General features: G+C 37.3%; 1 protein-coding gene across 1 annotated transcript in view; it reads left to right on the top strand.

The window, feature by feature from the left end:
* LOC124867406 (carbohydrate sulfotransferase 8-like) overlaps positions 1 to 22101 on the top strand; it is a 262199-nt gene extending 240098 nt beyond the window's left edge. The window contains exons 3-4 of the mRNA XM_047363832.1: positions 12080 to 12117; positions 15291 to 22101. Coding sequence (XP_047219788.1) covers positions 12080 to 12117; positions 15291 to 16343 — 1091 coding nt within the window. The 3' untranslated portion in view covers positions 16344 to 22101. The remainder of the gene's footprint in view (positions 1 to 12079; positions 12118 to 15290) is intronic.
* The last annotated feature ends 1767 nt before the right edge of the window (positions 22102 to 23868 follow it).

The raw sequence follows: 23868 nt of genomic DNA on the forward strand, positions 1-23868 counted from the left end.
GTACAGTAGAGCAGCTGTTTGTGTTGTTGTCTTGCCGCAAGAAGGTCCTGGGTCTGAATCACAGCCTCAGGCATGCATGTTTTCCCTTGTGCATGAGTGGGTTCTCTCTGGGTACTCCGGCTTCCTCCCATTGTCCAAAAACACAACTGTTAGTTACATTTTCTCACAAACATGTCCTTAGGAGTCAGTGTGTGTGTGTATGGTTGTTTGTCCTGCGTGTCTCTGTGTTGCAATGTAATGGACTACTAGCTACTAGAAGTGCTGCCAACTATTCAATTAGTATGGAAGGCCAATAATGCTGAAATTTGTTGTTTGTGCAGTTTTGGGCCCACTGCAAGTTTCTCTTGGATGGAAAATACACCATGATCACAATGGAATGTGTTTGTCCTATTAACAACAACAAGACGTATTCTTAAAAACTAAATAAGCAGAATAAAGAAACAGAATTGTATGCATGTCCTTCCCATCATACAGTCATCAATGACTATTATGTGCTGTGTAGGTTTTGGTGAGGTTGTTGGTGGAGGGTCATAATGAATTAATAAAATTTTCATTGTTTTTAATGGGAAATGTGTTTTAAAAGACAAATTTTCATGATATAAGCTACCTATTCGAACCATTAAAAACACAGGTTCCACTAGAATTTGATTCAGCACGTTTTCAAAAAACGTGCTGTTTTAACCCTTGTGTGGTGTTCAGGTCTGCGGGACCAATTTTCATTATTTACTGAACGGAAAATGATACAATTAATGTAAATTAATTGTAAATTTGTTTCCACTCATATTATGATTTTAATTAAGTGTTTGATTGTGAGACATTAAAAATCACAAAATGCAACCGGTCCACCAGACCCAGAAACATTGGCTGGGTAAAAACAATATGAACACCACACAAAGGTTAAAGGTAATGGTCTCATTATTACATGTGACAAAAATAAAACAATAACAGTGTTTTTTGCTTTCAAAATCCTTGTCATCAAGTAAATTCACAAACTAGCTCTGCAGTGCATATTTTGCACCTATAGGTCCCGAGCTCTGCAGTCTATAACACAAAAATGTGCCAATTAGAGCCTATAGCACCTCGTCTCAGCTGGCATAATTCACTTAACCCTGAGTCTGCTGCTGACAGGTAGCATCTGTTTACACATCCATCATCATGCAGGCTGCCACTCACTGTCCTTCGCATGGTGTTAAAACAAGGCGCCTCCCAACACACCCCCACGCAAAGCTATCAGACTTTCTGTTTCCATGGAAATGTGCCCTGAGAAGTCTGTGCGTCTCTCAACCCTGAAAGTTTCCCAAGTGGGATCCACTGGCAGAATACCTTGCTGTCAAAAAGAGTTGTCAAGCAGTAATCAGTGCTTTATTTGATTCCACATAAAAACACTTTAGTGACTTCCAAGTTCATTATTTTCCGTTCTGGGTTGCAGAATTTACCTGTGTGAGAAAGAAAAGTCTAAATCTGGAGAACTTTGACATACAGACATGTAATTACTCAAAGAGGCAACCTTCCTATACCCTCTGTATCATGATACCTAAATATTTTCCCCCTGTTAGGTGGAGTTTAATCAGTACATCAATGTTGAAATGAGCCTCCTTTATAAACTTTTTAAGTGTTTATTTGCATATGTTCATGACAGCGTTATCTAGCATGCTGTTCTTAAATATAGCAGTCTTTCTGGCTTTATAAACCTCTAGCTGATGTGTGATGATCCAGTGATAATACCAGTTGTGAGAGGCTGTTCTGCCTAAGATCAAAGTGCTCTTAAAATAGTGCAAAATTGACAGTGCAGCACCACAGTTTCCCAGCATAATAGCCGTCTGTTGAGCTCAGTTCGTATCTCACTAACTGCTTGTATGCTTTAACCTTTGCTCTTCCACTGACAAGCATGGGCCAAACCATGTGTTATTTATGGCGCATGGATGGGACAATGATTTAACACAGTAGGTTGTTGGGTCGGGAGGAAGGGTCGTTTTTTCTACCCCTCTTTCGATTAATGAAAGAGCATATTCCCCATGATTTACACACAGTCCGAAGAGCTGACCTTGAATTGTGGTCCTAAGCCCGGTTGGAGTCCACATGTCGCTTTATGCACACTGTAAATGTGTTTGCTTCACCAACCCTTTCAGTCCTTGTAAGTACGGTCATTCTTTCTTCTTGTTGAATTGCAGTAAAAGAAATTGTGCTGTTCACTGAAGAATTTTAATGAGCAAGAGCCGAAACAAAACATTATCTTAGTAGCATCATTACCATTTCCACGTCACACGGCTCCATCCAACAGGTTTCCACTACAACCATCTCCAGCTCCTATAAATTTACAATGAAGTCATTATGACAGTGCCTGCATTTATCTGCTTTGAAGGGCCATCGTCATTATTGACCTTCATTAGCTTCCATTAGTGAGCAGCAGAAAATGTGGACTGGAAAAAAATTAAATAAAAAGCTCTAACCATAAAACAGAAGACTCGCATTCTGCACATGCAATAAACAAGTCACAGTACAGAATTGTTTGGTCTAAGTGAGACAAGGAATAACCCATACAATATGTTGCATCAGTGAAAAATGTAAAGAATACACATTAATTCAGTAAATAATCTGAGGAATATCGGTTTGAATTGGAATGTTTCATTTTCCAGATATATGAATAGAGACAGGCAAACAGTACAAACTTATTTAATTTCAATTTAAAATGACCAAGAATACAACATACTATAACCCAGTGGCAAGAAAAATATTTAGTCTATGAAAAGAAAATCAACAGCAGCTGAATGAAAAAACCTATTATTCCAAATAATTTAAGAATGTGTAGGTGTCAGAAAAGGGCGGCTACACGTTTTGAAATAAAGACTTCCTTAAATTCAACCAAAAAATATTCACCTAACATTTTCCTGAACTATGAAACTTTATAATCTTTTTTGATGTCCAGCCTCAGAACTCTCATACATTTTCAGCAGCAAACCTTTTAAAGAATAACAGCAAAATTAAAGCAAAAGAATTAATTCTGAAACAGCATTGCCATTAAAAGGGATTGGATAAAGTAATTATGCTTGGGTGGTGGGGTTCTTTATTGCTGCTGTTGTTTGTGTTAGTGAGATAAAAGCATCATCATGTAGTCAATTAGAATTTAGTTCATTGATGCAGAACATTACCATTGCATTTGAATAAATCTGAATTTAATTTAAAAGTTTGTTTATTTCAGTAATTTAATGAAAAAATGCAAACAAGTATATTATATTGATTAATTACACAGTGATATATTCCAAGAGTTCATTTCTCTTTATTTTGATTAATTTGGTGCACAGTAAATAAAAACCCATTTAGTCTCTCAAGATAATTTTTATATTACACAGGACCAATAAAAAGATGATTTGTAATACAAAAATCTTATATCACATTTACAGAATCATGAGTTGGACTGCTGATTTTGACACTAGTCCGGCAGACAGTCTTTGTTACCCTCTACATGGAGGGTAAACACAAAAGGCATTGCTAAAGATCTAACTGGTAACATAATGTTATATCCTAGAATATTAAGGTAAAGTTGAGTGGAAGGAAAAGGTTTGGTAGACAAAGGTGGCCCTCATTCAGGCTAAGCTCCATAGATCATCTTTGTGGTTTCTTCTGAAAATGTATGACAGACATCAGTCCCAACAATGGAGATAAGCTGAAATCCACCTTTAACTTCAGTAGTACCACAGGCTGTTTACTTCCATGCCATGACACACTGATCCAGTACCTCACACAATAAAACAAGACAAGTATTGAGTGCAGCCACACTACAGTACTTGGACATACTCAGTAAGTCAACAGTTCAGTTTTAAAAAAAACTCTTTCTAAATATTAGCTGCAAGCCATAATCAGCTAATTTAAGAAAAATAATTAAATTAAAATGAAAATTTATAATTCTGCATCTAAATCAGGTGAGTTTTGTTTTTTGAATTGTGTTATTGACATAATTTAATTTTTCGACGATTATCTAATGTATTGAGATGGACCTGTATTTATTTTTGTTGGACATTTTCATCCTCACCGGGGTGGATTTTTAACAAAAAAATAGACAATCAGAGCATATTAAACAGTAAAAGATAGAAACTACAGGAAAGATGTCAAGCACCTCATACATTGCAGGCAGGTATGATGTCAGTAATGACACATTATTTAAGTCTATGCAAGGACTATTGCTGCATCACTACCTACATCAATTCCTGACGTCTTTTTATCATAACATAAAACCAAGAGAGACTACTTAATGCATGTGAACTATTAGAATAAATAGGCTTTTCATGGCCAGGGAGCTGCATTTAAGAACTCAAGTACCGCATTTGGCAGTGTTGATGTTTCAAATCCCTTTGTGCTAATTCTTGGGTCCATTAAGTATTTTAGTTGGTTTTTAATTCATCATTATTTGTGATTAATTTGGAAAGGTGCCATGGTTTCTTTGTTTCCCTGTTTTGGCTCATTTGCCACTCATTGTCATTGATTCAATTAAAAACGTGTTAATTCATTCTGAGCCAAACTCAACATTGTCTCAAATCTTTCGAGCCTTTTTTCACAAACCAGTCCTCTGATGATAATCCAAACTAATTTCAGATGGTTGGTGTTGGGTCTTTGGAGAGCCTCCTCAAGCACAACTTTAATCTCAGTTCACTGCCTGCCCACCCGTCACCTACCCTTCCCCAGCAGCTGCTCTCTCCTGCCCAGTCCTGGAGGAATTTAGCACCAGCTAAAACCTCGTTTTATCTCTTACCACAACAACTTAAAACATCAATGAAGCAGAGCTCAAAGTCTAATACCTTCATTCTCAAGTGCTTTTCCTCTGATAAACCTCTCTAGCATACCCGTGCCTTGTATTCCCACAAAGAGTCAAGAGGGGGAGGATCGGTTTTGCAAAATGCAGGTGTGGGTGGTTTGCAGGGAGAGGGGAGTGCAGCTGGTTGGGGTCAGGCTCGCTCAGTGTGCTGAATGACTAATGAAAGGTTTATGGTGGCGCAGCATGACTGCCTAGTCTGAATAGTGGGCTGGAGGAAGACACGCCTTGTCTGGTTTCTAGTTCCCTCCTGGACTGTCTCTGGTTAAAAACGAGGATTTAACAAGTTCTCCCCGAACATGGGGTCACAAGCCTTCTCTTAACAAGCTCATTATTTCACATTGTTTTTGTCCTTTGCTCCTCCTCGGCGGCTGTGGCAGAGAAAAGAAATAATGTTTGATGTATGTGTCTGCAAGGGAGCTGAATAAGGATGTTTGAGAGGAACGAGCACTAATGGATCTGCTAATGATGTGCCCCTTGCTTATGTGGATCCTTGTAGTGATGCCGGGCTGTGCATGAATATTCAGAGGCTTTTGTCTCAGAAAGAAAAGTGGCTGGTCAAGGTTGGTTTGAAGGGCAACAGACGGACAGGACACAAAAGCATGGTTTTGCTTTTCAATCAGCTTCCATCATAAAATTTACAGAGTATTAGACTATCCTGAGAGGAAAAACAAAACACCAGCTATTTATTATCCAGTGAGTGAATATGTGCGTTTTAATATGGATTTGTTTTGCTGTAACCTCAAAACAGAGCTACCAGTATTGATTCTCAATATCAAGGGATAAAAACAACTTTTTCTTTAATATCTGACCATTTATATAATTAATGCATATGTGTTCTAGAAAGTTTTGTAAGGTGGTGCAGATTGCCACTTATAATCATGGGTTCATCAACTTGTTTAGATATGTTGCTATGGCAAAATTTGATCCAATAAAAAAAAAAAAAAACATAATGCCGTGTAGGATTTTTCCTAAATAGTCTAAATGTTTTAGCATTCACAATATTTAGAGACCATGATTTTGAAATAGTGTAACTGTCATATTTATGACCTTATTATGTGATAGTAGTATCATTTGAGGGAGGATGTGCAAGCAGTAAGTGCTGTTTCAGGTCATGCCCCAATCGAACTCAAGCCCAAACTTTGAGTAGGCCAATTTAAAACCTTTTTTTAAACCATCAGAGGTGTACTCTGGTTTAAAATCAGGAACAGAAGGCTGGACATTCTCCATTTGAGTTGTCTGCTAGAGATGTGAATTATGACAAGTCCTCTAGGTTCTGAGGAAGCAAAACAGTCACAAACAAACTATGATACTACCACCACCACGTTTGACTATTGCTGTGCTGGTTTATGCCAGATATAACAGGTAACACACCTTAGAAAACTTCCACTTTTTTATTGTTCATAAAATATTATCCCAAAGTCTTGGCAATCATTACGATGTTCTTAGCAAATGTGAGACAGGCCATTGTTTTGTTTTTGGTCAACAGTAGTTTTCTCTAATGGATGCCATTTTTGTCCAGTCACTTTCCTATTGGTGAATCATGAACAGCTACCTTAACTGAGACCACTGTTCCATGTTTTCTCCATTTGGCTCTCACAGTGGTTTGCTGGAGTACCAAGGCTCTAAAAAAAAGCTCTGTTACCCTTTGCAGACTAACAGATGTCAACAACTTTATTGCTTGTCTTGAATTTTGTTAGAACTTTAGGGGTATAATGTGTTGCTTCTTGAGATGTTTAACCTACTTCCTGCTGTCCAACAGGTTCTGGTTCAGTGATTTCTTGATTTTAAGGTCTGGCAGTATTCAGGCCTGGGTAGGGCCTGTAAAATTCAACTAAAAAATGCAATTAATCACCATTAATTCATGATTTAACTAAGTTTGAATCATATTTTCACACAGGCTTAGTTTGAAAAGATTATTTCTCTCAATCAATGAAATTATCCTTTACCTTTTTTTGTCATAACGTGTTTGCTAAAACAATTAATGTGTTTGAAGCCTTTCAGGCTGCTGTTTCGTTCTGTTTATTTGAAAGCAGTTTTTGGGACTCTCCCATACAAGACAAAGCAAGGGATCATGAAGGTTACATAGGTTCAGATTTTATTTAAATAGATAACAAGTTATCATAAGGTTTAATACTGAATGTCCATTTTGTCCAAATTTTAAATGTGAAGCTGATGTTATTCAGTGGGATATGCTTAAAATACTGTCAAATGATCAAAACAACACTCAGCTGACAATTTCAGTTCAGATGAAATGTGCCCAAAATCTAACATCTGTGAAACTCTCTGGCAACAAAGAGGAAAACCTCTTTTTGAATGGCTAGTATTATAATAATAATAATTTTTATTGTGGTTCTCATTGCAGTTGTACATTCCAGTGAAATTTGTCCATCCCATAGGGAGCTGTATGCGGCTGGGCGGTGCCCAGGGAGCATTTCAGGGCTAAGGGTATTGCTCAAGGACCCAAAGTGGCAGTGTGTGGGATTTGTACCACCCTCCCAGAACACAAGTGTGTTCCTCTAACTACTAGACTACCACATCCCTATTAGGCTGACTGTATACATGACATAGTTTAACACTGCTTAGAGTTGAACAGCCTTGAGGTACCTGTTCCAGTACCTCAGAACAAAATTCTCAAAGATGGCCAGACCTGAATGAGTCAAGCAGGACTGATCACCCTGTTCAGACTGTGGTAACAAATGTTTGTTTTGCATTTTAAGCTGTTCTTTTGCATTTTTCATCCAGTTACTTTTTGAGCATTCCCTCCATGCATTAAAAGCTTAAAGGGGTGGGAAAAAAAAGAAAATCGATTAATGCTTCAGACACAATTTCATGTATCAGTTATAAGGCTGATTTGATTTGGATAACTATCCAGACTGGTGAGTTTATCAACATTTAAGTCATTTAAACTTACCAATTAGTTTCTACATTGGGGTGGCCTTTGTCAAAATTTATCTATAACATTCAGTTATAAAGATATAATTTGATACAATTAAGCAAAACAAAATTATCTATCTGAATCTGTATGTGAATTTACAGGCCTAAATGTTCTGTTTCTCTCACTATGAAGTTTCCCTTTTGAACAATGTATTACTCTTTCACTGCACTGCGGTGAAAATCAATAGTATAGTTATACTGAGTAGAATTGAGTGTGTGTGAAATTGCAATCAAAATATTAGCTTCACCAAGTGGATACAACAGAGAAACAAAATGATATTTACAAATTCAGTTTATATAGACATATTACTTGTTTCATTTATGCTCTGTCAAGAAACAAATGTACCTCTCATGAAATGTAATTTTGGTTCCCGATTTGAAAGTGTACTGGTCTTTCAAAGCCGTAATTCCCTCCTCTTTTTTTTTAAGCTTTGATTTCTCAAATAAATTTTGTCAGATTCATTTTCAAAATGACTTTAACAACACAGTGGCAATTGCCACTGTTGTGGCTCCGGTGTTAAGCTCTGTTCCTTGGGTTTATGTCTTTTTTTATTCAGCTTGTTCCCTTTTTATAATAAAGGTTGGACAAAAAAATATGACAGAACTATTTTGCGCCAACAACACAAAGGCTTTTGCACCTAAGATCATTGTAGCAAGTGTGAAGCATGATGGTGGTAGCATCATGGTGAGGGTCTGTTTTTCTACCAGTGTTACTGATGCACTGCACAAACTTTGTTGTAAATGAAGGATGGCTACTACCACATTCATCAAACTTTACTACATTTCAACACCCAGGTAGTTGAAACTTGGTCAGAGTTGGGTTTTCCAAAGGACAATGAACTAAAACACATTTTAAAACTGGCTTTAGGACAGATAAAGGCTAATGTTAGGTACCTAGAAGGGTCATGACCTCAACCCTTAAGTAAATGTGGATAATATGTAAAAGCCAGGGCTGTCCCAGGAAACCAACCAACATAAATGAGTTCTACCAAGTTTTACCACAAGTGGCAAAATATTTAAATCGAAGTACACCAGAACTCTGAATATGTCAATAATAGGAATGTGATTTCACTGCAACCTGCTGTAGGAAGTTCATCCAGAAAATGAGGGGAACTGTATGTATATATGTGAGCAAGGGTATATAGTTTTATACCTGTACAAATTGGAGAAAATTACAAATAAATTCATACTAGTGCATCAGTGTTATTATTAAACTTCATTGAAGTAGTCTGTTGTATCATTATTCTACCTTGACAAAAGAAATGTTTATATGTATTATTAATTTCAAGGCTGATTGTATGAGTTCTATGGATAAAAATCTATTTATACTTGGCTAAAGATGTAGAAAGTATTAAAGGGAAGCCCCAATTACTCTTAAAACTAGTAAAAAGAGGACGAGACCAAACACATTTTAAAAGCAACCAGTTAAACCCATGGAGATTTCAATTACCACTTTGATAGGGTTCTCAAGATCAATACCCAAGCATGTGCTTTAAAGGCGTTTCACAGCTACAATGGGCTTCGTCAGTTCATAACAGCAGACACATAGAAAGACCGCTGTTATCTCTGCTCTCTAATGTGCTTCCCTGGCGATGGTATCTTTGTTGTGATAAATATTCATGGATTCCATGTGTGGCCATGTAAATTAATCACAGATACACATACCACACGTACGGCCATTAGGGTTAGGCGATTAAATAATACACCAGCATCCAAACGAGATCAGACAGTGTCAAATGCCGTCGCCTCAGACCACCTCTCGTTTTTTTCTTTTCTTTGTATTTTTTGTTCAGAAGAATGAAGACAAAGATTCAAAACACATCGCCACACAGCAACAGCAAGCTTGGTAGCGCATACTAATCTAAAAGAACACTGAACCAGAGCAACATGTTTTATTCCTGCCCCACCGAGGCGTGTCTAAGTGTGAGTTAGGGTTGTGCACATCTCATTACTTAAGGGAGGTTTGTGGCCTGCGTCAACAGACTCCCTCTCCTAAACCCCCCTCATGCAGGTTCCCATCACTTCCACCCTCAAATTGGAAGTGACAAGCCAGTCAGGCAGAGGTGTCTTCAACCCCCCTCCCCACCTTCCCCGCCAAAATCAACAGCCATGCAGCCCCACTCAGAGCTGTCAGTTTGATTACATATCAGCATGATGGGAGAACCCTAGGAAAGAAGATGTCCAGCTGGAGATGGACCACTAAACACATCGTCTGTCCTTCTGTGGCGCATCTGCCAATACACATCGCACCTGTCCCAAAAGCAACACAAAACAGCTCTCTACATCTCCATTGCTCTCCCGCTGTCCTCCAGAAATTTATCAAACTGCCTCTTTCCTCATTCTGTTCAGCAATTCAATTACATATTTTCCCTTTTTCTTACTTATTTATTGGCTTCGGCACATTCGGTCACTATCAGTCTATTGTGTTTGTGTTTTTTTTTGTCTTTTCTTGCCTCCACATTGAGCACAACTTATCTGCCAAGTTCCTGGCTTGCGCCCGGTCATTCCTAACACAGAGCATATTGAGCTACCTATCTTCTACTTGTGTAATAATCAGGTTGTCGTATTTAATTGTTGTAATTATGAATATGTATATATTATTTAATATGTAATATTAATACTTGAATATTTTATTAAATAATATTTCGGTCTGTTAAGGCTTATCCTGTGAATACCAGCCCAGTAAGGCGATGGTATTAGGACAGAATAGAAAGGTGTGAGACGAGCTCTGGCATTATTGAACAACATAAACTCTGCACATATATGGAATGAATTCACACAATTTCTTAAAATACAAGAATTTATTAACAAAAATAAGTCAACTCAAGTCAAACATATTTCAATTAACAAACTCTTCACTATGCTAAAACAATCCAACTAAACTACCAAGCAGAATTAAAGAATAACGAAGACTAATGGGCTATGTACAATATAAACAAGTTGATTAAAGATGATTGAAAACCATGACCGAACGAGTGATGCAACATTACCATGCAATGTTATTTATGTTTGAGAACCAAAGATTATCTTGAAGAATCTGGAAATGAAGTTAAGTTAGTCTTGGAGCTAACTTAGGCAATAATCAGCAAACCTTTAGACAACCATTCACAATGCAAGATCAGATAAAATATTATTTTAATGAAATAATATTTTAAAGAATGATTTGCTGAATAAAACCAACCTTCTGGATGACTTATTCTCAACGGTGTTTAATTAGCTGCCTTTATTTATTAAAATAATATTTAAAGAAATATTATTAAGGAAATAGTAAAATAATATTTACGGAAATATTATTTTGAATAAGAACCAAATCTTTCTGGAGAAATTGGGCTTAATGGTGTTTACTTAGTTATCAGGTTTGGTAAAATAATATTTAGGGAAATATTATTTTACTAGCTTGAAAATTACCCCCATTAATGAGTGAATACCGGATACACAATTAGCAATTCATTCCTACTTAACTTAGTGCATATGATTGCGTGATCGTATGACACTCTTGGATCCAGTTTTAAGAGTTTATGTCTGTTTGCCAGCAAAGAGACATTAGGGCGCTGTGTCCCTCCATCCAGTTCCGCTGGGGACCTGCGTGGAAGAGTTCAGTTTGTTGCAAAAGCGGGGTTTTTATTCGGACAGTGATGTCACGGGAAGTCCGCTGTTACCCCCGTTTCTGCCTGTGCTGGAAGTAGGTTAATGCGATTTATTTTGAAAGTTCCAGAAAAGTTCTTACTGGCCCATCATGTTGTATCCATGGCTGGGATCCCAACATAATTAAGGATGTAAAAATAGACATGCAAAGTGATGGTGAGCAATTAATTGTTGGAGCTAACGAACTTACAACTTTGCATAGGGCAGTGAGAGATGCTCATAGTAAAATAATCTTGAGTAAAAGTACCACTGTATCACTGTACACAAAATGTAGTATAATAATTAAAAGCACGATGACAATTTTACTGGTTTAAAATATTTCCAAACCATGCAATCAGTATTTCTTTTAAGTGCAGGTAAAGAGTATTAGAGCTCTTTTGGCCAGCTTGCTGGAAGTGCACAGCAATAGGTGTTGGAAAGGGAGTGTTGCATTGTTGTATGCTCCATATTACAGGAAAAAAAAAACTCAGCCTCTTTCTATGTCATCCTATTAAAAGGATTTTGAACCGTAGAAACTGTATAATTGAAAAATGCAGAGGTTTCGAAACTGTAATTGTTTTTAACCTTGGTATACCTTGACACCTGCAACTGGCCCATCTCCGCTCATAACTGTCTTCCACATGGATGAAAATGTAGACTTTGTGCTTAAGCACTGACATGTTTGTCTTCTTTTCCCTTGTATCTCACCAGGAGTGTGGTATGGAAGCTCTCTGCGGCAGTCCAAAGGGGTACGTAATGACTTTGTTTCTCCCAACACACAGTCACGCAGGTTCTTGTGACTTGTTATCTATCAGAGGGGGAAAAAAAGTGATTGTCAGCCTTGTACCTCTCAGCGAGTCTGATAACATCTGTGTAGAGAGGCTGACCCTACACTGTCCCTGCAGTTGTTCTACTGAGTAGACAATCCCACTTTACCAAGCCCAGGTGCCATTCTTTGTCTTTTTATTCCTCCCAAGATTTTGTCTTGGTTATTGTCTCTGTCTATACAGCTTTAACACCAAGGGGTTGATCTGATTTATAGTCATTCATTTATTCATTCATGTTGTATACCGCTTTATTCCATAGTGGGTCACTTGGAAGCTGGTGCCTATCTCCCGCAGTCTGCGGGTGAGAGGCAAGGTGCACCCTGGACAGGTCGCTAATCCATCGCAGGGCAACACAGAGACATACAGGACAAACAACCATGCACACACTCATTCACACATCAGGGCAATTTAGAGAGACCTAATTTATATATATATTGCAAAAACAGAAAAGCATGTTCTTAATACTCTGGATGCATGATTTTTTCATTGAACCTTTAACAGCTGATGCAATAGTTAATAGTCAGATACCTCTGTACTTTAAAACAAGACTAAATAATAGTTAATGAAATACCTAGCTATTGAGATTGTTGCAATATTACACTGATAAATTGCATACTGACAATTTACAATATACACAAATGTCAGATTCAAATCATAAATGCCATAAATGTATTGCAGTACTTATTTTGGTCACACAAATTAGATAAAGAAATCCATTGAAAAACAGCTTATGGAATGGCCCATATAATAAATCTTTATGTCTAAGGAATCACAGCTGATGCACATATATTCACCACAGTTTGGGTAAGCATTTCATAATATTTGAAGTTATTATTTGCTTTATGACTCTATTTTTTTAATATAGTTTACTTCTTGTAACCATTTAAAAAAAAGGACTTTGTGCTCCTTAAAACCTTTGTTTCTTAGAAGGTGCACACAGCCATCTTGCACTTTTGAATATAGGATTCAATGCAGTAGGTTTTTGAGACAAGCACCAACCTCATTAAAGAAACAGGGGTCTTGAAAATGCATTAATGAAAAGTGATACATTTGTCACTATAGGGTTGACTGCTTAAAGCCTATATTTTAAGGTAAAAATACTTAACTTAATTAGAACTCAAGGCTTAGTAGCAGCAACTGTGCTCACATTTCCAAAATTGCTACTGAGACTTGCATTTAGGAGGAAGGCTCATTCTTCCTTCATGAAACTGCTTCAGCTCATAGACATTCTCTCATTGTGTGGTGTGTTTTAGTATTGTCTCTGCATTATCCAAATCAAAAGAGGCTCTTTTTTCTTATTTATTTTAAACTGTGAGGCAGCATTACTTTGTTTAGGTTCATTGCTCTGTTGGACCTAACAGACAAGCTCAAACTGACAGACAGTAACAAAACCTATATGTTCAAACACAGCTTCATGAACATACGTTGTGCTCCTTACACCACTATTTATTTATGTTGTGTGTGAAAAACACAGAGAGCAACACATCTGGCTGTTACTCAGAATTGATTTTAATAACTTACTGAATGCAGTTTAGTGGCACCAGCTTGTTCTTCATGATGTATTCAGTAGTAAGCTGTAAAATGTGCTGGATTTGGACAACAAATATGAATATAAAGTTATTTGCCATTGTAATTAAATCTTTATTTGAAAACAAAAGTCAACAAGATTAATTGGAAAGGTATATTTTTATTTATTTATTTTATAATCTTTTTTAAGTTTAAGCACTACTTTATTTAGTGAGTTGTTAAGGTTTCTTGTCCTTGTTTAATCTACACAAAACTTTATTCCTGACCTTCATTATGCTGTTTGTTTACTGATGTTCTCTAACAAACATCTGTGGCCTTCCAAGAACAGATTGGAATAAATTATACATTATTTTAGTGGTGTCCAAACTTTTTGCAAAAAACAGCCAAAATCAGCAAGTTGAAAATACACGGGTGCCATTTTGTTTCCAACTTAAATCTCAAAATAATATTATTTTAAATTGTCATCTTTTTACCTGTCCAGCAAGGTAAAAGTTGCCCCACTTACTGTTATATTAAAATACCAGCTAAACAAAAACATGGCTATTAAAAGAAAAATATTTTGTGCATTATCTTCATTTGCTAGAGGGCCAAATTTGTACCATTCTTGAATTGCGGTCAGGGGCCACACAACATTATTCCAGGAGCCCCACTTTGGACAACCATGCTCTATTTCCTAATTAGCTGACTTCTGATGAACATAACCTGAATTGTCCTCCATTATTCTAATGAAAAAAACTAAAATTTCCGAGATTACAAAAAATAAAACATTGACGTGTTGATTGATGATTTGAGCCACATGCAGCAAAGTGTTCAGGTAGCAAGCAAGAGACCCTATGTGTTACTTGCAGGCGATTCATCAAGTAGATTTTATGAGCTTTCAGTTGACACGGGGCCCCCTCTCCTTTTTCTGCTGTATTTATCAGCAGCAAGGAGAGACTTACAGCACTGCAAAGCCTAAAGAAAGCGATTCTACTGCATAGCTCTGTGTCTAGCTTGTGTTTTACAATAAACAGACAGGCAAGAAATGCTCCCTATTTTTCTGCCTATGGATGTCCCATGACAGAAAGATGAGGACCTGAGATTTATGACGGCCCTGTCACCTTTTCTGTCGTAAAACTAAAATTATACATCTAGTCCATTGGCTTAATGGTGCCATTAGAGCATTTAATTGAAATAAAATGTCAGAATGTGTGATGGCCTTAACTGTCGTCTGATGGTAATCGGGCAGTAGATGATTCTAATTTACATATCCCGTTAGGTGTTTATAAGACGTTTATATGATGTTACAGCTCTGTTTATTGATAGGTCACAGATTACATTGAGCTCTCTCTGACATTTGCATTTAACAAAGTTACAGCTTTGTTTAAGCAGTGGTAAAACAGCACCATCAAGTGACCACTTTGAGATTTAAACCTGGGATAAACGTGTTGATATATTTTATTTTTTTTCAGACAGGGACACTCTCACATGGATATTTCCATTTTTAGCACAAATTGTTGTTTTGTTTGGTCTCCCATGTCTGCTGCTTGCTGCTTCTCATTCCTTCTGTGCTGTCATTGTTTTATCAGGACCTCCAAGCTGCAGAAGCCAACCCCGTCTCCCCAATGCAGCACCCGAACGTTGAGGAGAACAAGCAGAAAGCTGCCACTGTCTCTCAGGAGCAGGATATAGGCTCCTCTCAAATCACGAAGAGACAGCGCAAACTGCTGAAAACAAGTCATCAGATCACTCACAGCAAAAACGTCTCCTTAACATCTCCTCCTGGTTCTGCGCTGGAAGAAAGCCTGAGTAACCTCTCGAGCATCTTAAAAGCACGGAAGCAGGTGTTGAAGAATATGTGTGCTAAATATAAAAGTGGTATCTCAAAGTCCATCACACCTGATCATGTGAAATACATTTATGTGGAGGAGAAATACAAAGTATTATACTGTGAGGTGCCCAAATCAGGTTGCTCCAACTGGAAAAGGACCCTTATAGTGTTATCGGGCAAGGCGTCCAACCCGAACAACCTTAAACATGAACAGGTACACTATGGTGGGTATCTCAAGACACTCAATAAATTCAACCAAAAAGAAATAATGCACCGTCTTCAAACCTATAAAAAATTCATGTTTGTCCGTGAGCCCCTTGATAGAGTTGTTTCAGCATACAGAGACAAGTTTGAGAACCCCAATGATTACTACCACAATCTGTTTGGAAAACCCATCATATCAAAATACAGGGTTGCCCCATCTGCAGAAGCCCTTAAAACTGGCAATGGGGTCACATTCAAAGAGTTTGTCCAGTACTTGCTGGATGGCCACCGGCCTGTGGGAATGGACATTCACTGGGAGCAGATGAACAAGCTCTGCCACCCTTGTCTCATAGACTATGACCTGATCGGCAAGTTTGAGAACATGGATGAGGAGTCCAACTTTCTCCTGCGAATGATCAGAGCACCGGACAGCCTCAAACTACCTAGTTTTAAAGACAGGAATCCTAAAGATGTGCGGACCTCTAAAGAGATCACAGAAAAATACTTTTCCCAGGTCAGCTTGATGGAGAGACAGAAAGTGTACGACTTCTACTACATGGACTATCTGATGTTCAACTACTCCAAGCCTTTTAATGATCTTTACTAATCTGTCATGTGCCATGGTTCTTTAATCAACAACATTCCACATCTGCATCTCTACCATGATGTTGATCTTAACAGAAAAAACAATTACAATCAATTACATCATTTGGTTTTTTGGATGGAGACCAAATTTTTGGATTTAACAAAAAACAATTTTTCTTGTTTTCTTTTCACTACAAATCCCTCTACTATAGGTCTTCAAATTGTATTAAAATGTACAACTAATCGATGATTAAAAAAACATACATGTGATAGACTTGATAGACTTTAATCTATCTAGTGTGGGTCAAGTAGACATAATAGATGTAAGGGAGTGATGAGCAAAAATATCTACAGTGCTCTTAAAAAGTGTTAAACAAGTGTTAATATCAGACGAAGGTAACCTGACTAAAAACAGAATGTGGTTTTCAAATGAGGATTTCATTTATTAAGGGGTAAAAAGGGATCCAGAGCAACTGGGACTTTTCTGAAAATGTAATTGCTGCTCTTGATTAATCAACTGACTGCCACGCACATGCCTGATTACTGTCAGACCAGCAGAATAAATAAATTACTTTAATAGCACCTGTTTGACAACATGAACTAGACAAAAAGATTTCAAAAACTCATACCTCCTGACCCAATCTGACCAAAAAGAACACCAAGGGACGTTTCACATTTGTCAAGGAAAAGACATGTTGATCCACAAGACTTTTGGTAAATATTCACTAAGTGACGAGACAAGCATGGGACGTTTTGGAAGTTGTGCATTCCGGTACATTTCACATAGAGCTAACAGCATTTCAGAAATAAATATCATGCCAACCGTTAAACATGGTTGTGATACTGTGATGGGCTTGGGCTGCTTTACTGCTCTGGGACCTGTCTGACCTAAATGTAATTCTGCTCTCTACCAGAAAATCCAGGAGAATGTCTAGAAAACAGTTTGTGATCTGCTTGAGGGCACTTGGGTTACCCAGCAGGAAAATGTCCCAAAACTCACCAGCAACTCCACCTCAGTGGGGCTCTAAACAATTAAGGTTTTGGACTGGCCTAGTCAAAGTCTAGACCTAAATCCAGTTGAGATACTGTTACATGACCTTAACCAGGTATTTATTTCTCAGTAACCTTCCAGTTAGTCTAAATGAAAAAATACATTCTGCAAAGAAGAGTTGGCCAACATTTCTCCACATGTAAGAAACCTTCTGGTAAGTATTACAAAAATGTGTTGGCAACTGCTGCTTCAGTTTCACTGAACCAAAAAATGTGATTAATCACAGTTATTCATGATTTAAAAAGGGGGGCGATTACTTGTTGACAGCCAGGTTGGTTTGGACACCTTTTTTCCACCTTTTTGTATTCAGTTAATCTTTGCCTGATATTAAAATTAGCTTGATGATTTGAAACATTTAAATGTGACAAAAAAAGCAAAAGAAACCTCTAAGTTTCCCAGCACTGCAACTTTAAATTACCAGTATTTAATTCTTTAAGTAAAACGTTTCTCTATTGCCATACGTTTGTGAAAATTAACCTTTTTTATTTTAAAATTTAAAAGTTTTTTTTCATTTACTATATTGGTCAGCCATCAGAATACCTCTATATATGAGTTCTAAAGCAGATCATCCGTGTACTTGGCTTTACTAATATAAACCGTAACAAAGTTAAACACTATTACAAAGTAAAAAAATCTTTAAAATGTGTCAAATGCTGCCTGCTTAAAAGCTGTGTGCACTTATTGTAGCATTTTTATACTTCTAACACAAACATAATTTACATGTAGTCTCACTCATACTTGTGCTGTGGGTCCTTCGTCCTTGGAGGTTGTGTCTGGGGGCTGTTAGTGTAAATGAGAGGCATCTCTATACTTGCGGGGTAAAAAGTGTTGTTGCCAGTATCCCTATATGCTGGTGGTGCTGACTTGCCAGTCAATCAAATTCCTTAAAAAAGAAATGACCAGCATGCATCATGCAGGCAAACACAAAAATAGACGTTTAGATTTGGTTTTCGGAACATTTCTTCAAAAATTTAGTATTGACATGGATGAGGAAATGATTGTGGCCAGACTTCACCATCAGCCGCATTGAATATTTTCTAAACAGCTTTCACTTCCAAATCTCACACGGTCCGTAGCCCCCTCTGTATGTATCACATGTAATCTTCACTACTGTACAGGCTTCTTTCTGACTCTACTGGGTAGAATTGTATAATGGGCATTCAGATGACTATATATATTTTTCTATGTATTTCTAAAATTCACGTAAATATAAAAAAATATATATATTTAGTGCTTCTTGGTGAAACTATGTTTAACTCTATTTGATGTCATTTATCTCTCTTTGAGTCATACTAGTGTAGAGTGTTGTTTCACTGAAAGAGTTTCTTTCCAAAGCTAAATATCCACCAGCCAAAACCATTTTCGCACTCAAGATTACACGGTTGATGAAATAGCAACAGTTGGTGGTTTAAGGTGTGTTTCCACTGCACGAACCAGGTGGTTTTCTGGGGTCGTTTGTTTTTTTTTTACTTTAGTTTTTACCTCGGAAACTAGGGGCAAATCATATTACAAGGGTAGAAACATATCGTTAGCCTCACAGAATAACTGCCTATGTCATATTTTGACAGTAAAAAATATAATGCGCTTGGAATGAAACAACACTAATTATTAATGTTGTTTGCAAACACATTTAAACCCACTCACTCATGTTGAATATCAGTGTTTTACAGTGTTAACATGCAAACACATTAATAAAATTATCTAAGCCTGGTGAAAATATTAATTAAATTAAACACAGACTTCTACTTTCAGCTGTCTGTGGAAATGAGCAAGTAACACTTGCGTGAAAGCCATTTTATGCAGTTTTAACTTTTAATCGTACAATATTCTTCTGCATTTACGCTCTGAGTAACATATTAAAATGATCGTAGGCTTGGAGGACTGTGTATTATTAATACATTTTAAGTTTGAAGCTTAAGACATGGTGAAACGGGGGCAAGACTTTGTTGTGTGTGTGTTGTTAAAGGACCTATGAGCCACATCTCAAAGGCTTTCATTTTTGAAACTGGAAACTTACTATTTATTTTCCTCTCTGCTTCATCCTGTAGTCTGCATTTTCAGAATTTATTTAAAGTTGTAGTTTCAACTTTACATAAGGTTTGGTGTTACTCTACGTAAGTTATAAAGAGTGATCACTATGACAGAATCATTAGGTATAGTTTTATTGCTGAAAATCCATTTTTTTATTTTCAGGATTTAAACTTCCTTCCAATTCCCCCACACAGTCAAGAGACAAGATCTGCGCAGTTCCTTTAAAATCCATTTTAGTTACACACAGTTTAATAAGCCCAACCCCCAGTATTGGGGGCAGAATTTAACTCTTGTTTTCTTGGACTTTCTTTACTGCAAGTAGTTAAACATGAACCATATATGTGGTATCAACAGAAATAGTAGAATAGTAGAATAGTAGAATATTGGCTAAAAGGTGATATAAACCATTTCTACAAACACCAAAAACAGTTCAAACTAAAGGCAGTTGAATCACAAAATAACAAACTCCACAAAATGATGTAACTGCAAATCTCGGTCTCAGCTGTTCACCACATGGCTTCTACACACACAACCAGCATGTCTGCTGTAAGCAGAGCTCAGAGATTCCAAAAAATACATTATGTCGCAGTCCATCCAGGTTTTACTCAACCAGCAGAATTATCACTCCCATTTGAAACAGATAACTATAAGCATAATGAATGTTTAGATAGAGTATGTTAATTCTCAGAAAAATTCTGTTAGATTTGCGCATGTTATTTTGAGCTTAAACTTCACAAAACCGCTTTGGGCTTTAAAGTGATGGTACTTGGCTTTTAAAACATAACCTCCACGAACCAATCTGATCTCCTCTTGAAGTGGGGAAAAATCTGTGTCCCAAGAAGCAGCAACACTGCTGCAGTTGGAGGATCCTCTCTGCTCAGTGGGCATAGTTTATATAAACAACCTGGTTTTGCACCCCACACTGGAAATGCATGTAATAAGCTGTCAGGACGAAGTAAAAGATTCTGGGAAATGGAGTTCCAGGGGAATAATGTTTTTGGTCTCTTTGTGGAAACACACCTTTAGAGATGAAAACATCTTATTCAGTAAAAAAGGATATGTAAAAGTTTGGAAATAAGCTCTTTGATTATTTATTTCTGATGTATGATGAGCTTCATTCCACTACATAACACATATTGGCTTCTGACATTTTCTAACCCCCAAACACCTGTGTGGGGGTGTTTGAATTGCACTGAATTAGGTTTTTAGATCCTCTATACAAAACTGCTTCTTTCACCTTTATGTAGTGTAGTTTATTGTTGCGCTGCTTAAACACACCGAGACTACACCATCATGTCCATGATAATACACCACTGATATATTCCTAACACAGAATACAACTTTCAGGACTCAAAAGTCAGATTTTGTGATGTTTCTGTTGGAAATGCAAAGAGCATGCCCCCTTTAGTGGGAATTGCGGATGGAGAAAGTCAGCGTTCATCAAATAACCCAGTAGGTTCAGTATCTTATACAGCTGCTACACATGTAAAACATTGTGAAATTTGCAGGTACTATTTGTTAACACTCCCTATACCTCGTATCTTGATAAAAAAGTGGCACATATGTTGCTATGAAATATCTATTAGTGAACGTGTTGCTTTTAGTCTCTGAACACAAAAAATGGATAGAAATACATTGTTAGCATCTTGCATTGCTAACAGTAGGTTATTTAGGAATTCCTACTGGTTTTCCAGACTGACATCATTCCCAAATCCTAGCTCAGAATCCTTGGATAAACAGAATGCAGCAAAAGACTTACTTTTATTTTTTGTTGTTTGTCTCTATTTTCAGTTCACACTGCTTAACAATGTGCACTAACAGACTCACTCATGCATTCTCGCACTTTGTAATGAGTTGTTAAACTACATATTAACTGTAGAATTAAGCATGGCTTTAAAATGAAGTGATAAGAATCTGAAACACTGTTCAGACTGATGGCTTACTGTGAACCTTGACTCTGACTAGGAGTAGCTGAAAGGATGTTGAGGTCTCTAAATTACCCAAAGCATTGATATTACTTTAGTTTTAGCTTGCAGGTTAAAATGAGCAGAAAATAATGACTCAATTGCTAAAACACAAGAAAATAACTTCAAGATAACAATTTGATATAATATGAACGTACACAAATATTCATGTTCCTACTCTGAGGAAGAACAAGTCATTGTTTTACTTTGCGCTTCTGCTTTTTTGAAATATGTTCTATTCTGACAAATTATTAATAAAGAACTTAATTTGTCTGTGGAATAAAACAAATTCTAATTTGTAAAATCTATGCTACATACTCTATAACAGGTTCCATGACAACTGTTTTGATAGAAGTTTTATCTTTAAATGGTGATTATAATTATATGAACATTTCAATGTGATGGAGTTGGCTTCATTGCCAAATTCTACCTACTGGTGAGGTTTTGGTCAAACTCTGTCATTTTTGCCAAGCTGTTGCCAAAGCAGTTATTGCATTATGAAGAGTATTGTTACACTATTGTGTTGGGGAGTGGGGGAGAAATTTATCATGAGCATAACTACAGTAACAAGTGAATGTATAACCTATTCTTGGTGCAAATGTGTGAAATAGATTATCTTAAGCCCTTTGCCTTATTTTTACACTGCCTATTCAATGGTGTATTTCAGGAAGACCTTTTTCAGGTGGTTATTTCTGGCTGATAAGTGTCTACTAATAAAACTGTCTTTTAGCATACTCACTGTGTTTTCATTCTTTCTTTTTTTTACTAGTCTTACTTATCTGAAGTCAAGTATTCTTTCTGTACAACAGATTTTATGTGTAATACCGCCTAAAGTGGTGTAAACTGTGTTCCCCTGATAGACCTTGTCCAGCATAATAGATAGGATATGAATGTCAAATTTTAGACTTTTCTGAGACATAAAAATAGCAAAACAGAACAGAGGTAATATGTTCATCTACTGTTCATCACTGTCCTTTGTTTATCCATGATTGGATTACAAGGGTAACAGGTCCAGAATAAAAAAACAGACATGATCCTCCAGCTCATTTCGGGATGACCCTGGAAAACCTTGAAAGGGAGCAGTCCAGGAGGCATCTGATTCTAATACTCCCTTGAGCTTATTTCTTTTGATGCGGAGGAGAAGTGGCTCCAACCGAAGCTTTCCTCCTGGATGACGGATCTTCTAAGGCTGAACTCAGCCATCCTAATGGGGAAGCAAATTTTAGCAGCTTGTATCCAACATCCCGCTCTGTCTGTCATAATCCAAATCATATGACCACAGGTAAGGCTTGGAACATTGACAGACCAGTAAATTGAGCTGTCTTTTCCCCCCCAACAGCACGGCATTACTGCAGACATAACCTCAGTCCTACTTTCTTTTTCCAGCTCATGCTCCATCCCACCATACCTTGTCAACCAGACATCAAGATACCTGAACTCCTCGGATTGAGGCAGAGACTGACCCCAAAGCGGAGAAAAAGAAAACCTCAGACTTAGAGGAGCAGACGAGTTTAGCTTCGAACTGCTGCATTGCACACTAAAGATCATGGATTGAAGACACCAACAGAACAAGTTATCTGCAAAAAACAACAATGATATCCAGAAGTTGTCAACTAGACTTCCTCATTTTCACGACTACGCCTTGTGATCCTGTCCAGTAACAGCTCATATTGTGACAGAACCATGACAGCCTTGGGGGGGGGGGGGTCCAGTCCCCACTAGGAACACGCCAGAAATTATACCATGAATGTAGACACAGCTCTTGCTTTGGTTATTTAAGGATCACATAGCTTTTACAAGCATTCCCAGCAGTTTATACTCTCAAAGATCATCCTACAAAATGCCCTATATGTCACAGATGTATGCTTTCCCCGACCCACAACATAGACAATACAACTCCCTTGACCCCTGTCGGGACTCCTGTTTGGTGATAACCTGATCCACTGTTCCACAGCAAGGATGGAAGCTACACTGAATCCAAAGCCCAACAATTACTTGGAGCCTCCTTTCCAACTTCTTAAACTAACATTTTCACGGGAGACTGAAAAGTGAATTGCTCTGATATTTAAAATACAACCTTTGGTCCCCTTATTGAAAATCCTATGTAGTCCTATGTAATGCCATTAAAAGTGACATTCATATTACCACACATAGAGGTTTAGCAGGTGCATAATAAACCAAGTTGAGATGAACTGTGAACTAAAGTTAATGATTTCACTTGTATTCAGTTGGAGAAAGGGCATTCAGGAAAAGGTTTAGTGTCACTGAAGTGAAGTTCTGAACAGTTATGAGCATGTAACAACCTAATAATGGTGCACTCTTTTTGTAGATCAAAGTCAGACAACATAAACAGTCTCCGAATTCAAAGGTGTACACACACAAACACACACATCCTCAGGTCATTTTTGAGAGACCAGTTAATCTTACAACCACATGTTGGACTGTGGGATGAAGCCAGGGTAGAGAGAACCCACACATGCAAAGTCAATGCAGAAAGACGA

The sequence above is a fragment of the Girardinichthys multiradiatus genome, chromosome 4 (assembly GCF_021462225.1).
Source record: "Girardinichthys multiradiatus isolate DD_20200921_A chromosome 4, DD_fGirMul_XY1, whole genome shotgun sequence".
NCBI lineage: Eukaryota > Metazoa > Chordata > Actinopteri > Cyprinodontiformes > Goodeidae > Girardinichthys > Girardinichthys multiradiatus.